At 40.4% G+C, this 16455-nt stretch overlaps 1 protein-coding gene across 31 annotated transcripts in view; it reads left to right on the forward strand.

Annotated features, from left to right (window-relative positions):
* Rbfox1 (RNA binding fox-1 homolog 1) overlaps positions 1-16455 on the forward strand; it is a 1601479-nt gene that overhangs the window by 1472613 nt on the left and 112411 nt on the right. For 29 of the 31 annotated variants that reach the window (XR_005090377.1, XM_037201093.1, XM_037201084.1 and 26 more), the window contains 3 exons: positions 1336-1479; positions 9115-9168; positions 15997-16089. Coding sequence is in view for 30 of the 31 variants with exons in the window: in XM_037201093.1 (XP_037056988.1) it covers positions 1336-1479; positions 9115-9168; positions 15997-16089 (291 nt within the window). In the remaining variant the exon portion in view is untranslated. The remainder of the gene's footprint in view (positions 1-1335; positions 1480-9114; positions 9169-15996; positions 16090-16455) is intronic. The other 2 variants (XM_037201087.1, XM_028872940.2) reach the window with 1 other exon arrangement.

Raw genomic sequence — 16455 nt, forward strand, 5'->3', positions numbered from 1 at the left:
TTATCAAATCAATTTAGATGTATGATGCACAAGGCACCGGGAGGTCTTGACTTGAACATGTCATTCAGAGTGTATGAGGAAGGAGGATGCAAACAAAATATCCTAGAACACAGGAGAGATGTTGAGAAAATTGCTAATTATGCTCCTGTTATTTGGGTGTTTCTTTTACATTTCACTCTGTAAGATTGTCTCCTCTAAGTCTCTATTATTTTACACCTGGCTGCTTGTACTGATAGTTTTGTCCTAGTTATATGCTTCTAAATTGCTTATAAATAGATGAGGATGATTCTTTGCTTACAAATTTCAGCTTTGGCAAAGACCCTACAACAGTAGTTTCGAAGAAGCATGTCTCACGTGGACAGCGTCTACTGCCACCTACAGGCAGAATATGCTAATTGCAGAGAAAGTACAAAAACAAACAAACAAACAAGATGTCCACAATGACAGCAGTAGTTAATGCGACTTTTCTTTTAGTTCTTGCCTATATTATAGGGAGCAGAGTAATAACATACTATCCTAACTTATTCCTGTGTGAAAGAAAACAAATGGGCTATGCTAATAGCCTTATATCATCTACACCAGCCTAACCCAGCAGAGCTTTTGTACAGATGGGAATATCCTGTTTCTGCCTTTTCCAACACAGGCACTACCTATGTGCAGCTGTTGAGTATTTCAAGTGCAACAAATCCAGACAAACCCATTTACTTGAAATTTAAATGATCTCATGGGGTCCGTGGCAGTAGGCAACACAGATTTGTACAATTAAGCTAAGTTAACATCCTAAGAAAAAGTTGAGTCAATCATCTGCTTCTCTGGATGAATGGCACATCACCAAAAGGCCTTTGCAAATTTTTGACATTTATTAATATTTTATCTGTACAGCCTCACTGCTTATATATGAATAGCATAAGAATTCGGGCAGCATTAAAGGATACATGTTCTTATTTTTAATGATCTTTACTCCCTTTCTGATGAGGTTTCCACTATGTACTCTGAGCCCCCAGCCTTTCCTAGCCTCTGTTTCCTTTATTTTTCCCACAGTGTCTATCTCCTTCTTCCCAACTATACATTTATTTATGAATGGTTTTTATTATACCTTCCCACTGTGAGAGTTATACTGCATGAAATCAGGGACTTTAGACCGCTTTGCTTGATATGGAATCTCAGATCCATGGCTGGGCACTCAGTGGATGCTCAAGACATACTTTTTTGCCATTAAATATAAAAACAAATACTGAGAAGCTTTGTCTGACACCATCTTGCCGTATAGGGGAAGGGAGAGGGCATTTGAGACAGAGTACTCACAGACACTTTGCTTTCCTCTTGTCCCTTTAGCAGACAGATGATGCAGCGCCGACTGATGGCCAGCCCCAGACACAACCTTCTGAAAACACAGAAAACAAGTCCCAGCCTAAGCGACTGCATGTGTCCAACATCCCCTTCCGGTTCCGGGATCCAGACCTCCGACAAATGTTTGGTGTAAGTACTACCTTTGTCCTCAGTTTCTCTCTTTCTGGGAGTTCTGGGTACTCATCATTCTAAGGTGGGATGTTCTTGTGGGATGAAGGCATTTTAGCATCTGATACCTGGGTCAGTATTGGCTAGAATCCCTTAGGGGTGGCAGGACACATTTATTTGTTTTAGTTGTGCACGTGGGGTTTCTTCTTTGCCAGTTGGTCATCTTCTAATAAGTAACTTAAAAGGCAAGTGGAAATGAGATTCCTCTATTAACCACTGGTGATAATGTCCATTGATGATCACAAAGGCAGCAGCCCAGGACCCCACATTATAACTAAAATAAATGTTGAAGCCCTTGCCTGCTTACCTAAAACAATGACCCATGAGTGACTCTATCCCCAGTTTTTCCCAGGCACTGTGTACTGCAGCTGCAGTAAATGGCTACTTCTACGTAAAGCTTAGTCTTCAAAATCAGCCACCACCACCAACAACAAAAACTGCCAGTTTCTAAATCTGATTTGATTTTTTCAGTATTCAGCTCTTTAGATGAAGGTTTAAGGATGTTTACCATGCTACCAAGGGAGCGCAAAGGACAGCCTGATCTAGGCACTATGGTGAAACAGAACCAACCAGAAGCCACCACTCATCCTGGGAAAATAAGTAACAGTTTTGCTTTCTCACTGGTCACCACTGATTATTTCTCTGGAAGATGTTTGAACAATCCACCCAGGGAAGGGTAGAGTTTACCACTTATTTGGTCTCAGCTATGCCACAGGACATAGCTTTGACGAGGCTCAGATCAAGTTTTGTGTTTTGAAATGTAGTCACTCTGTATACTCATGATATCCCAGTAGTGGTAGCAAACATCTATGCATTTGACCAAAGAACTACATCCTTAACATTTGACTCAGAACAGAGGTGGGCTGCTTGGAGACTCCTCTAAGAGTTTGTGGAGAGCTGCAAACAGCACCAGTAAGAAGAGGCCAGGTCGGATGTCTCATTGTGAGCAAAGCTCATCTTATTCTCTGTGGGAAGACAAAGCCCTGGTTCATTACTCAAGGGTTCCATGATTTGGGGGGTGAGCTTGGACCTTTTATTTCGTTAACACACACGATGCTTATCAAGTATGCATGTGACAAAAAAGCAGAGCAGGCATCCTAATATTTTAGATACCCAGACTTGAATCCTGACATTTCAGAGGAAAAGGTCAACTTTTGCACTTTTATCGCTCTCTCATTTGGTAATAACCTTGAGTTAAGCCCTCTAACTCTTGCAGAACGAAGATACCCTCGGGCACTCTCAGGTCAAAGATGACTTTGAAAAGTGCAGAGCATTCGAAGTTAGAGTCGAGGTTAAGTGTGAGCAAAGCAGTGGGACACAGCTTGACTGATGGGTAGCTGGAGGAGTTAGATTCTCTTTGCCATGTCAAACCACAGGGATGTCTTGCTATTCGGTCTGTCTTTACTCATCAAGTGTCACTGTGATGTTGGCTTTGAACTGGATTCTCTTAATGACCATTCTCACAATCTCTCATAGTGACATGCAAGGCAGCCAACCCCAGTTTCTACCCTTAAGCGTCTATTTTCTTCCCTGGACTTTTTGATTATCCTGAACTTTACCTGAGGCTACAGGGCTAAGTCAGAGAAGTAGTCAAAATACTCGCAGCTGGAAGTCACACAGATGAGATGATGTATATGTTAATATCTGAATCTCTCTGTCCTTTAGGGTTAGGGCAGAAATGCCCAGAAAAATAACTTGTCATATGTCATGCTACCTGGTATTAAACCCAGATCTAAATCTATTTGTTTCAGAAACACTGGTTTTGTTTTTTTTTCCTTTGAGTCAAAATTTTCACGCAGCTAGCTAACAAGATGTTGATTTGATATGATGATAGATATACCCTTAGCATCTGTCAGTTAAGGGAATGCAATATACATTCATGAACACTGAAATTAATTCTTCTTATCACAAACAACATCTGTGTCTATGTTAAAGAGTGTGTGTGGATTTTGTGTGGTGTGGATTTCATCTATAAAAATTATTGGACCATATGGATTCATGGACCACTTGTAGTAACTTGGGAGTCCTCTTTGATTTTAACAACTGCTATTTTAAAGAAATGGAATTTTCCTAAGATGAACACTGGTGGTCACAAAGCCATTCTATTATATGATGCATTTAGCAGCATGAATCATACTGAGAGGCATCTGGAAGTTTCTGCTTGGCTCCCCATGGTGGAGTTTAGGGGATTCAACACAATTTCCTGTTTCAGATCTTAGTTACTGTAAGCAAACATGTTTTAGTCCCAGTTAGCCATGAGACAGTGTCTTTCTTTTGCATCCTCTCTTCTGTTCTCTGTCTCCTTGCTTGGGTAGGGGTTAACTGAGGACAGTTACAGAGAAAAACATAAAGATCTTTGTGCCTCCTGCCTCCTTTGACTCGATTGTTCAAACGAGGCACAGAAATTTCAACGTCAAAAACAGAGCAAGACAGAAAGTACCCTCTTCTTTCAAATTACCTAGAACTTGGCAGTTTCCAACTTCTCCAAGTGCAGAAACTTTCCCCATGCTCTGCACAGCCACTTGCATAATGCTTCCGACAGGTATCTCATGTCTTATTTTAATTTGTGCTTTCTGCACCTTCCAGAGAGACCGGCATTAGAGTTACCGCTCTTCGTTGTGTATTTCTGATTCTCCACTTTCATTTTGGTCGGGGGCACATCTTCCAAAGCTGATGTTAACTAGTGCTTCACATTACATTTCTTTCATGATGTCTTTTAAGGTGGTATATTTATTCCTTGGGTGAGGAGTGCATGCTACAATATACAAAGCAGTAATTGGAGTCCTTTTAAATCCTCCATAGCTCTGTGAGTGAATGGAGATAGTGCGGTTGTTAGGAGCACTTATTCCAGATGTTTCAGTGGGGGAACTGAGAAGTTCTTGATCTCAGCCCTAGCTGTGTGCCTCTTGAGGTCTGCTAGGAGCACTGTGGACAGCACTTAAGCTCTCATCTCTTCACATTTGAATTTTCGCTTTGTTCTGTTTTGTTGCGTTTTAGGACAAACTCTTACCATGTAGCAAAAACTGGCTTCAAACCTGCTGACTAGCACAGGCTGGCCCCAAACTCTCAATTCCCCTCCCTCATCTTCCAAAATGATGGGGATGCAAGCATACCACAACATATTTGAATTTTTTTCTTTCCCATATTTAGAGAGTGTTCGATATGTATGTTTTATTGAATACATCTTCTGGAAAGCAGGTGGGGAATTTACTGCCTTGATTTAGGAGAAGTTGTGCCATTATTTATCTGCCAAACTTATAAGTGTGGCTCACAGGTGGTCATGGTTAGAGACATCAGTATTTTCATATCAAAGTTCTATACTTGAATTCTTGATCTCAAAAAAGAACTCTGTGGATTACAATCAAATTAATTACAATGTGTTGCTCTTGAATGAAAAATACATAATATACATTAATGTTTAAAATTTAAGTATTTCTGGGTTTGAGATGAGAGTCAACTATGATATATACAGACCCACTGTACAACACGTGGTACCACAACATTGTTTTAGTTTAGAAGTAGTGTGATCAGTTGGCAGTCTACAGTTTGTAGCACACCCCTCATGTCCTAGCCTCTTGGTTTTGTTATCAAAATCAAAATACTCCAGGAGCTGGAGAGACAGCTCAGTCATAAAGTGATTAGGATGCAGACACATAGACCCAGTTCATTCCCAGTACTCATGTGAAGAAAATTGAGAAGTGGTGGCCCATGCTTATATCCCAGCACTAGAAAGGAGGATCCCTAGGCTTGCTGGCCACCCAGCCTAGACCACTTGGCAAGCTCCAAGTCAGTGAGAGACCCTATCTCAAAAGACAAAATGATGGGCTTGAGGAAGGACACCTGAGGTTATTGTCCAGACCCTACACACACGCACATGTCCATGCATGGGTACTTGCACAAACACGTGCATCTGTACACACAGAGAAGCACTCATGTACATAGACATGAAATAAATAAAGACACATTGGATAGGAAAGTGATCTATTCAAGTCTGTCTTTAGTCATAAAAACAAAACATGTGACTGTTTACATGTGAAAAAGACACAGGGATGATGCCTTTTGGTGGATACCGTGCAGATGGACTTCCTTGCACCTTTCATTTTAATACAACACTCCATAAAACAAGGCATTAGAAATGGTAAAGTCATTCTGAGGACATGTCACAGTGCCTCCTCTTTCTATACTGAAAGCACCTTAAGACCAACTCCAGGAGAGATTACACGAATGGGTTGTCCAGTGCCGAATGGTCAGCCCTGAAAACATATAAAGAGGTAGCAGTATATGAATAGGGTATATTTAGAAATATATAAGTATAGACATATACATTTATGCAATGGTAACAATTAGTAAAAGGAGAAAGGGAACATGAATTTGAAGAGTGGGGAAGGGTATATGACATGTCTGAAAGAAGGGAATGGAATCAATTATAATTGTAATTAAATTATAATCTCAAAAGTAAAAGAAAAATTTAAAATACAGCACCAGCATGAAGCCTATCTTTGGTCTCTGTGCACATGCTGAATTAACCTTTACTTTCAGGGTTTATGCCGTAGCTGGTGAACATCCTTCATATTTTTTTCTGTGGAATATTATTTGATCTAAGGATGTCTAAAACTGCTCAGTACATATTTGCCCAAGCACATGCATATAGGCTTCTGGATTTTGGTCTTGATACAGCCATCGAGGTACCTCGTGTGGGTCCAAGATGCTGCTCAGTGCTCATGAACAATGTCGTTGAACAAACAAATGCTAGTTATGTCTGCAAACGAGTCATGTCTATTTAAATTGAAGATGTGCCAGCTGTGTTGGCATCATTAGTACCAAACTTCTCAATTAAACCGTTGATACTATAAATATAGTGCACAACTGTCTCAGAAAATGGGCTTGCTTCAGCATTCTTCTTATGGCTTGTTTCACCGGCTTCCAGAACCATCCACCCAGTGCCACCTGCCAAGGAAGCAAACATTGGGGATCATTCCAGGGCATATGGTGTCATTGTTTCATTTAGGGAATGACACATGCGAAGATGGCTTTCTGATCGGCTCGTCTCATCCAGTTCCTATTTTAAGGGAAGCGTTTTTGTGTTGACTGCTTAGGGAGTGTTCCATGGGTGACATTTGCTTCATGGTGTTGGAAGATGTCTTTTTCAGCCTTCTCTTTCCATAAATATAATGTGCTTCTAGGCTCTGGTGCCTGAAATAAATATAAAAGCATCTGTGGGAACGGAATATTCTGTGGCGGTTGTTCTTCTGAAGTGCTTACACAGTGGCGGATTCTTTACTATGGAGCTTGCTTCACCTCTGAATGGCCAATTCTTCATTTGTCACATTGGAAAGTTTTCTTTGTTTTTAGTGAGTTTTTCCTCTGCTCTAAAAATTCACACACACACACACACACACACACACACACACACAAATGTTCTAAAGGGCTGATAGGATGGTTCCAGAGATAAGGTCCTTGCTGCCAAGCTTGACACACTAAGTTCAACCTCTAGTCCTCTGACCTCCACATATATACCTTGGCACACACATGTGCATCTGTATGCATGTGCACGCACGCACACACGCGCGTGCGCGCACAATAAATAAATAAATAATATGAAAAACTTTAAATAATAATTATTTTCTTGAATACTGAACGAAACCTCTTGCCATTGACTCTCCAGGTTTCTTGCAATTCACAGACCTGGGCAGGTTGGTCAGGGGAATATTCAGCTCCTTGGAATTTCTATGCTTTGTCCCCCTTTGATCCTGGCCTCACCCTCATCCCAACCCTGCTATCTTTAGAGCCTTGCTGAACACTCCCATCCAGGGATGAAAGAACAATACAGACTCTCCTGAGGTAGCAAGGTAGCAGTGACTATCCAGAATGCAGAGGCAGGCAGCGCATGACAGGAAAGCACCAAAAGAAGCTGAAGCGTATTTCTTCACAGTTGATGGCTTCTGGTGGGGATGTGGGGAGAAACCTTAGTTATCTTTAAGGGGCTGGCTGCTGGGAGTTTGACCACTCACCAATGAGTATATGGCAAACACAAATTGACCTTGATGTATTTTTTTTTCTTTGTTGGGGGGAGCACAAGGGTGGGAGGGTGTACCTGGGAGGAATGGGAAGCAAGTGCTATTTGGATTCATCCCAAATGATCAGTAGAGAAATATATTGGGGAAAAACAGGAAAGAAAAGAAGTGGAGGGAGGGAGGGAGGGAGGGAGGGAAGGAAGGAAGGAAGGAAGGAAGGAAGGAAGGAAGGAAGGAAGGAAGGAAGGAAGGAAAATCTGCAGGAATGCATTCTATTGGCTTTGGTTTATCTGTTCAGTCAACAAAATGAGTGTTTACTTTCCATTCTGCATTGAGGCAAAATTCCCATCCTGTTCTTCCCTGGACCAGACTGCTTGCTTTACCACAGTCCCTTCCACCAGCATTATGGGAAACAAAGCATATGCTCGAACCACTTACACCATTCTCCATGACATCGAGGAAGCACAAGAACCTTAAGTTAGAGAGGATTCTGGATTATCAGATGCTCATGTTTTCAGAGACCACACACCCTTTGTATGAGTATGCCCAAGTCAAGAATAGCTTGATGGGAAATACACTCTAAGAGTAATACTCTGCCAGATTTAACATTTTGTCACACATACACACACACACACACACACACACACACACACACACATATATGTATGTATATATATATATATACATATATATATATAATAGTCATATTTGAATTTTATATAAACAGCAAGTATCTTATCTTATATCCTAAATATTATGTGGGACATATTACTTGCATGTAACATAAAATTGCATGTTACAAATATTACTTATCCCATAAAGTCTGAAATTTAAATGTCAATGGTCATTTGCATTTTATTTGCCTGTTTGTTATTTGATCACTGAAACTTTGTTTCTGGACCTTTCATAGAGCCACCTCATGTGAGGGGTGTAAATTGTGGTTTTTTGAGAGTAAAGACTGTCATCTGGGGTGGGGGAGGGTATCATCCCTGACCCATCCTGGATTCGCAGATGTCTGGGTTATCATGAACCTGGGCCACAGGGGCTCCTTTGTGTTTTCACTTGTCTCACATGGTCTGGTTGCTTCTGGTTTTGCTGTAAGCTCAGAGCTAAAAATCTTCAACATCGCATTCTAGTTGGGTATTTTATTATCAAAATCTCAGCTCTCCTGTGGTGTTTATCCCAGTGGCTGGTGGAAATGTTGTATAGGTAATGACTAGCCATTTTTAATCTCTGCTGCTCAGTGCCTGGGAAAGCACACGTGTGCACACACACACACACACAATGAGAGAGAGGGAGAGGGAGAGGGAGAGAGAGACGGAGGGAGAGAATGAATTAACTTCTTGGTTAAGATTTTGTCCTGGGCCCTGATAATGTACCTCACCTGTTAGAAAATGTCATAAATTGAAGATAATGAATATGCTATCATTTCCTTATTTCAAGCATGTCAGTAACGGAACAAAATAAAATGTATACTCTTAACTCAGGCAAGGCTGTCTGACTTGAGGAGTAATTACTGGTATGTATTGTATAATTTATCTGATTTCCTTTTTGCTCATCAGATATTTCTGTTTCTTTGCAGCAATTTGGTAAAATATTAGATGTTGAAATTATTTTTAATGAGCGAGGCTCGAAGGTAAGCAACTTGATTCAGTTTGGAATTTCTTAGCTCTTTGTGACATGTCTGTTAGGGGTAGGGGAAATAACTGCACTGTATGAGTCAGTCCCTGAGAAAGGCACTTTGGTGGGAATTTCTTTAGAGACCACCACCCATTTTCTTAATGTTGAAAGATGCATTGGTTTCCATTTAAAATGTATAGGGGTTCAATTTTAATTGCTGGTTTAAATATATAGAAAGATATAGTTATATATCTTAAGTTTCCAGAGGGAAATTACCCATGCTTAAAAAAAAAATAATGATGTTGCTACATTTTTGTTTTCCAGTGATAATTATGTTCTTTATATTAAAAAGTGAGTTGATAGTCTCATGAGCAGGTAAATATGTGATTACTCTGTCTTAATAAAGTGCAGTTCTTTTCCTGGGTTACAGAGGAGAAAATTCTCATATATACCAACCTTTTGAATATAATTTTATTTTTTTCATTAGTATGTTACAACCCTCATTTTGTAGTGTGTGAGTTTATTTTCTTACTAGGAAACTGATGTGTAAGTCACTTTTTTCCTGGAGCTGACAAGTATTCATAGAAAGCTCTGAGAGAAGTTTCCAGTACCTACACAGGAGTTGTAAACATCCAGTTCATCCACTGTGTGCTCTCCATCCATGGCTATTGAAGTGTGGTCCCAAATCTGTAGCATCAGCAGCATCCAGGAGCTTGTTAAAGATACATGTTCTTCATCTCCAGCCATGACCTACCAAATCAGAAACTCTGAAGATGGCTTGTCCCAGCAATCCATACCTTAGCAAACCTCTCAAGCTTGTCTTCAAAATGCCAAACACAGTGTCTCTCTTTTCTCCAAAGGCCCGGCCCTCACCTGAATGTAGACTAGCCTTTGCCCACAAGTATTTCATCACTGTCTCTGTTGTTGTCTTAGTCCCCCTTTTTATCTTTATATCCCCTGAGAAGATTCAAGAGCCTTACACAAACACCCCTCATAGGAAATAATCTCGTAAGATGTTCCAGCATTCTCTGTGGTCACAGAGAATGGTGTTGAATGAGGATAGAGTGGTCCTAGAAGCCAGATGAAGCACAGCTGTGAATAACATCAGACTGTGACACACCTAAGGTAATCAGATCCTAAGGAACCTTAATCTCCTATCTTCCTTCCACCACTAGCCTCTAAAAGTGAACGCTGGGAATGTTGCTGTCAGATACAGAGGGATTCTGGTTGGGCTTAACAATGCCCTTCTATGGGCAACACAGGACAATAGGTGCCAAAGAGGGTCCTAAGCATCACTGGTTTTGTACTGTCACATGGCACAGTAACCACACAGTAGCAAACCTTGTGATTGATTACTCCTTATGGCACCTGCCTGTGCCCACTCCATCCTAAGTAGATATAATGCTGACTGAGGGGGACAGTGTTGATTGGATTAAGGGAATAAAATCCCAGGACTTGCTTTACATACTAAAAGATATTATAATCTGATAGATGAATGGAAAAGTTTACAGTCTGCAGTTCTGCTCATTCAGGGACCTGGTTATTCTTCATCAACTTTAGCTATTCTTCCAGTCATTCTTACAGTCTGACCTCTGAACTGGGGTGAGGGGAAGAAGTTAGCTGTTTCTTATATTGAAAACCATTTTTATACCTGTAGAGCAAGGTGCACTAAAAGAAAAGTATACTTAAGGCTTCTTGCTTGGGCCTGGTAAAATCCAGCCAAACTGATGAAGATCATGTAGAATGTGTCCCAACTCTGTCCTGATTCCGAATCTCTTTATTATAACATTGCCTTGTGGTGTTCTTTTTTTTTTCCCTTGTTGACTGTGGCTTGTTTTAAATTCTACTTAATTTACATTTTGTTTAGTAAGATGTTTGTCAGTCGAAGAAAGCTATTTCATTCCTTTCTAGGGATGTTTGGGGACACCACTACAGAATTGTTGACTATTTTCAAAATACAATGATGTGCTATTTTTAGGACTTTTCCCATCATCTCCTTGATTAGCTTGTCCCTGGTGGCTTCAGGAAAAGGGTATTTCTGTTTCAGCATCTGCAGCCTGGACTTTGTTGGGCTGTTTTGTTTTTCTTTGCTCATTTTTTTAGTATTAGGAAACATCCTAACTGGTCTTTTTGTCCCTCTGGGTGGGAGCACTCTGCCTTGCAGGTGTGGGTGCTGGGTGGTGCCATGTCACTGGAACTTCTCTGAGACAGTCTAGCTAGAAACGCTACCTGGGATAACATCTTACACAAGGCTGGTTGTCATATTTGGCATCTTTGTGGGAAAGGGCCTCATTTAGAGGAGCATTTCCATCCTCACCCTCAAGAAATGGAACCATAGTTAGGATCTCATTTCCATCCGTTGTTGCCTCAGTTGGCCAGGAAACCAGTGGCCCCAAAGGGCCAGTAATCTCTTCTCTTGGTCCTTTGTTCTCCATAGGACTCTCCCTGAGGCAGGTGACTTAGAGCTGAGTGAGGAAGACTCTACACATATGTATGTGTGCATATCCATGCACAGACAGGAAATAGCTCCAGTATTTTAGAAACACATAGCCTGAGTGTTTCGTATATAGATGGATACTATAGGAAAGGTTCATTTAAAAAAGGAATGACAGACTTGATCATCAGAACTGAACTGCATGCAGGAGTAATGGATTGCACAATCCAGTTCATCTTTTAAGAGATTTAAAACCATTCTTTTACTTCTGAAATGCTTTGTTTCTGGGGACACAGTCAGACTTAGCCATTATCTATCATACCTGAGAAACACACAATTGGGTCTTTGGTTTAATATGTATCTATTGACCAGTTCCTCTCCAGGTGAATGATTTTGAGCAAGACAGACATGCTTCTAGTCCTTAGCTTTTCTTGAGCATCAGGAAAGACCAGCAATGAACAACTGCCATAAAATATGCTGCATTTTGCCATGACATGAGGGGCTGATGAAACTCTAAGCATTTAGCTGGAGGTAGGGAGGCTTTTTGAAAGAAGAAAATGAGCTAAGGGTGAATGAAGAAGGAAGGAAAGGAGGGAGGAGGGAGGAGGGAGGGAAGGAGAAAAGGGAGAGGGGAAAAATAAGATATCTCACAAAGAAAAGCAGCTGTATTTGCAAAAGTCACTGGGGAGATATGAAATGAGAGACTCTTAGTGATCAAGAAAATTAATTTCTATGGCCCTTTCAACTAAACATGAGTTCTCTGCACTGGAGATGGGAGAACTTGAATTATCATATCAAATAGAGTGTGTTCATTCAACCTTCCAGGGAACTTTGGAATCTTGATTTAAGATAAAAAACAGGGCATCCACTTGAGTGCCCCAAAGAAAGTCCACCACCTAAATACACCAATACCAGGAAGGGGGAGTGAGCAGGACACAGAACTGTGAGAATTTACTTTGAGGCTTTGAGATCAGCAAGCCATGCCCTAGGACTCCATTTTGGGTCAGGGAGTCTTTCATGCCCATCTGTGGAGGAGGCATCATGCCCTCCTCCAAGAAGCCTTCTTTTCTCAGCTCTGACCACCTGTCCAAGTGGACTGGGAAGGTATGTCTCTCAGTGGAAGGACATTGACCGCCACCTGATCTTCACCCTCATTGCCTTTCCTCCCTCTCTCCCTCATCCTTCATTCTTTCTCCTTTCTACTCTTACCTCATTTGCTTTCATCCCTTTTCCCTTCTTCTCTCCTGTCATTTATTCTCTTTGTTCTTTAACTGTGCAGTACTAGCAGTCACACTTAAGACATGCTGGACAAGCATCCCATGATTGAGCTGCACCCAAAGGCCCTTTTGACTTTTGTCTGAGACAGGGTCTCACTGAGTCACTTAGGCAGACCTTGAACTTGTGACTCTCCTGTCCCAGTCTCACACCTATCTGAAATGAAGGGTTTACACTGCTCTGCCTGGCTCTGCATGGCCTGTTTCCTTACACTCTTCATTATTCCTTATAATCATTTCACCCCTAACTCTTCAAACCAAAGATGTTTTATTCATTCCAAGACAACGATGGAAAAATTTCATCCTTTTAATTATGGTGTGGTAGTGTTTCCTTGATATGTAATCTTGACATGGGACAGGCCAATAGAAACAACCACCACATCTTCCTCCTAATTTCAGAGACACCAGGATCTAGGGTTTTATAGACAGAGCACCTGACAACTGAGAGGCCCAGGGGACCACAGCTCCAGTCCTGGTGGCAGTTTCCACATGGTACTTCTGATCATTTTCTGACCCAAGGGAGATGTATCATTTTTGGACTGGATGAGAAGTAGAATTATCCAAGCCTGCTAGATGTTTAGGGGGGTCAGTTCTAGGACAAGCTCAGCTTTGAACCTAACCCTTGCAAGTCTCAGGAAGTCATTCAATACCTGGAATAAGAACTATCCAAGGGTCTTTCCTTTCTCAGTCTGTGCATATTTTCTAGAATGGCAAGGGTACTTCTACCTCCATCTCCAGCTCTTCTTCATGTGCGTAGTATGCATTGAAGCCAGTGGGTTTGCCTTGGTTCAGATGGGAAGTATATAACAGATTTCCTTGGGACAATGTTTACAGCTTCGTTCTTGCAGTGCTATGGTAATGGAGACTTCTGGTGCCGATAAAAATGACACCACCCTTCCTTCCGTCCACAAGGCAGAAACTAGTTTATCTCTTCTTACCCAATGGGAGACTATAAATCCCTTATTTCTCTTAATGATTCCCAAGTGTCTGACTTGGATGCTTACAGACTTAGGCTTATAGGAGAGGCAAAACATGATGAAACATCTTGGGCACATGATCTTTTCTGTGCTTCCTACATTTATGCAAAAAATAAGAGAGTGATAAACTCATGCTGCCCAACTGATGACATTTTTCAAAGCAGTAGTATAAAGTGCTACTTAGTCTAACACATGAAACCTCCTTTCTATGGGTGTGTAATAAAGAGTAAAGTACAGCCATGAAGTCATGTAGGCAGTTTTGTGAGGCAAAATGGTGTCTAGTCTCCATTCAGAGTTTCTGATGTGGTAAATACAAAACGAGGCCCAGGAATCAAAATATGTAACATGCTTCTGTTCCCTCCTGATGCACAACTGAATTTGGGATCCACTAGTCAGGAGATAGAGTTGTCAAATGAAGCAACCCATTCCCTCATATTCTGTCCTTTGCCATCAGAGAGCATTTTTGTTTCTTTCTCACCCAAACTAGAATACTATTAGCAAGTATTTTTTGAGCACCCAGGTTAGGTAGGCAACATGTACAATGCTTCTGAGTAATATGTCACTGTATATTTATTGGCTCACTCAGGCATGTCCTACTTACAAATCCTCACTCTGGGGAAAGTAAGGCAAAGTATTCAGTCAAAGTAAATGCCTCTGATCTTTTTCTGTGTGTGACATTGACAAATATCCATCTCCCAGCACCTGAACACATTCACAGTTCATACCCTCCACAAACAAGCCTGGTTTTATAACGTCTCCTAGCTAGTGCACCCAGCAACTCTTCTCCAAATATCCCTCAATTATGAGGTCATCATACATGCCAGCTTAGGATTGTGGGCTAATATCAGATGGCTATTCCCATTCTAAATGTGTGATTATTGCACATTTTATTTGTAAAGCTAAATGTCATGCATGAGGGTTAAGCAACTGTCTTTACTGTGTGTGAGGTTTATTCTGTGCAAATTGGTAGTTCCCACATAGTGCAAAATTTCTTCCAACTTATACCAATGTGGACCCAGTGTACCCATATTATTCCAAAGGTTGGTGTATATATTTCTAAACAAAATGTACAAATAAGTTTAAGGATTTTCTATACTCATCATAGAAACAGGGTCAGTGAAGAATGAAGGCAAAGTTTAAAAATATGGGTTAGTGGGGTTGGTGTTAGAGGCTGAAATCTTAAAAACAAAAACTATGCTTGTGATGAAACAGAGTATGTATTTATTGTTTATTAGTCAAGAGGAAGGGTTCAGCCTGCTGCACAGATATCCCTAATCAAAGAAATGTCTCTACTTTGGTACCTGTTGATATAGCAAATGAATGTCAGCCCAGTGCCCTAGAACCTTGTTTTCTGATTAATAACATAGTGTAAAAGGTCAAATTTTAAAGTCTTTTCTAATTTGGGGAGGGGGAGGGCAAAGTACAAATGTAGAATGGTACTTGCTTATCTACATTGTTAACCAACAAAAGTTTATTTCTATTCATTTCATGTGATTTTTCTTTGTTTTTTTTTTATTAGAAACACAAGTTCAAGATTTATTATAAAAAAAGGTCTTTCCTTTTTTTAGGCTTGTTACTTTTATTTTTGAGAAGCAAAGGCTGTACAGTTGACAGAATCGAATAACCTTAAAATTGCATGAAGAAGAACTGTTCTTAAATCCACTCAGCATGACTCCGTAGGCAATGTGACAGGACTTGAGCATTCACTGTTGAATTCCCGTGCACACGTTTTATTTTGTTTGATTTTTTAATTTGCATGTCAAGAAACTGGTTCCCTTTCTTTTTCCTCGTTATTTCATTTATTCTCTGTGAAGACACTGTACATTTATTTTGATCTCATTTTCTTTTTGTTTGATTTCTTTTCTTCTGTAGTAGTGATGTTTAGAAAGGTATTTTTTGTTTGTTGGTTTGGTTTTCGTTTTCATATCCATCTTTGAATTCTTTAGGGGTTCCAGCTAACGGGTGACAGGAAAAAAATCTCGTTCACATTTGTTGCTTAATGACTGCACATCGTAGTGTTCTTATAATTTCTCTAATTTGCATGTTACAGAACTGAAGCCAGGACAAGAAATAGCAATGAAAGCAAGAGAACTTTACCAAGTGGTCGTTGACTGAAATAATAATCTGCATGTTGTTCTCCTTCTCCCTCCTGCATGCAGGGATTTGGTTTCGTAACTTTCGAAAATAGTGCGGATGCGGACAGGGCGAGGGAGAAATTGCACGGTACCGTGGTAGAGGGCCGTAAAATCGAGGTGCATGTCCACAATATTTTCCTTTTCCTCTTTTTTATTTTATTTTTATTTTTTTTATAAATGTCTGCTTCACGCTCATTTGTCCTTCCAGGTGCATCATTGGTGTCTCATGTGTGACCCTGCCCCCTTCTCATTGTTTATATATATTTATATATATATATACTTATATATAAAAAGGAAAACTGGCCTTACTTTTTTGTTAAATTTTACTTTACATTATTCTTTATATTACTGCTGGAGAGTAGATGGCAAAAAGTGAGCTGAAAGGGAGGTTACTCTGAAAGGTTCTGTTGGTTTGTTTTAGTTTATTTTCCATGTTTTATGAAGACTGGGTGCAATAGGTTCCAAAGAGGACACAGTATTCAA

The sequence above is a fragment of the Peromyscus leucopus genome, chromosome 8b, assembly GCF_004664715.2.
Source record: "Peromyscus leucopus breed LL Stock chromosome 8b, UCI_PerLeu_2.1, whole genome shotgun sequence".
In the NCBI taxonomy this organism is placed as follows: domain Eukaryota; kingdom Metazoa; phylum Chordata; class Mammalia; order Rodentia; family Cricetidae; genus Peromyscus; species Peromyscus leucopus.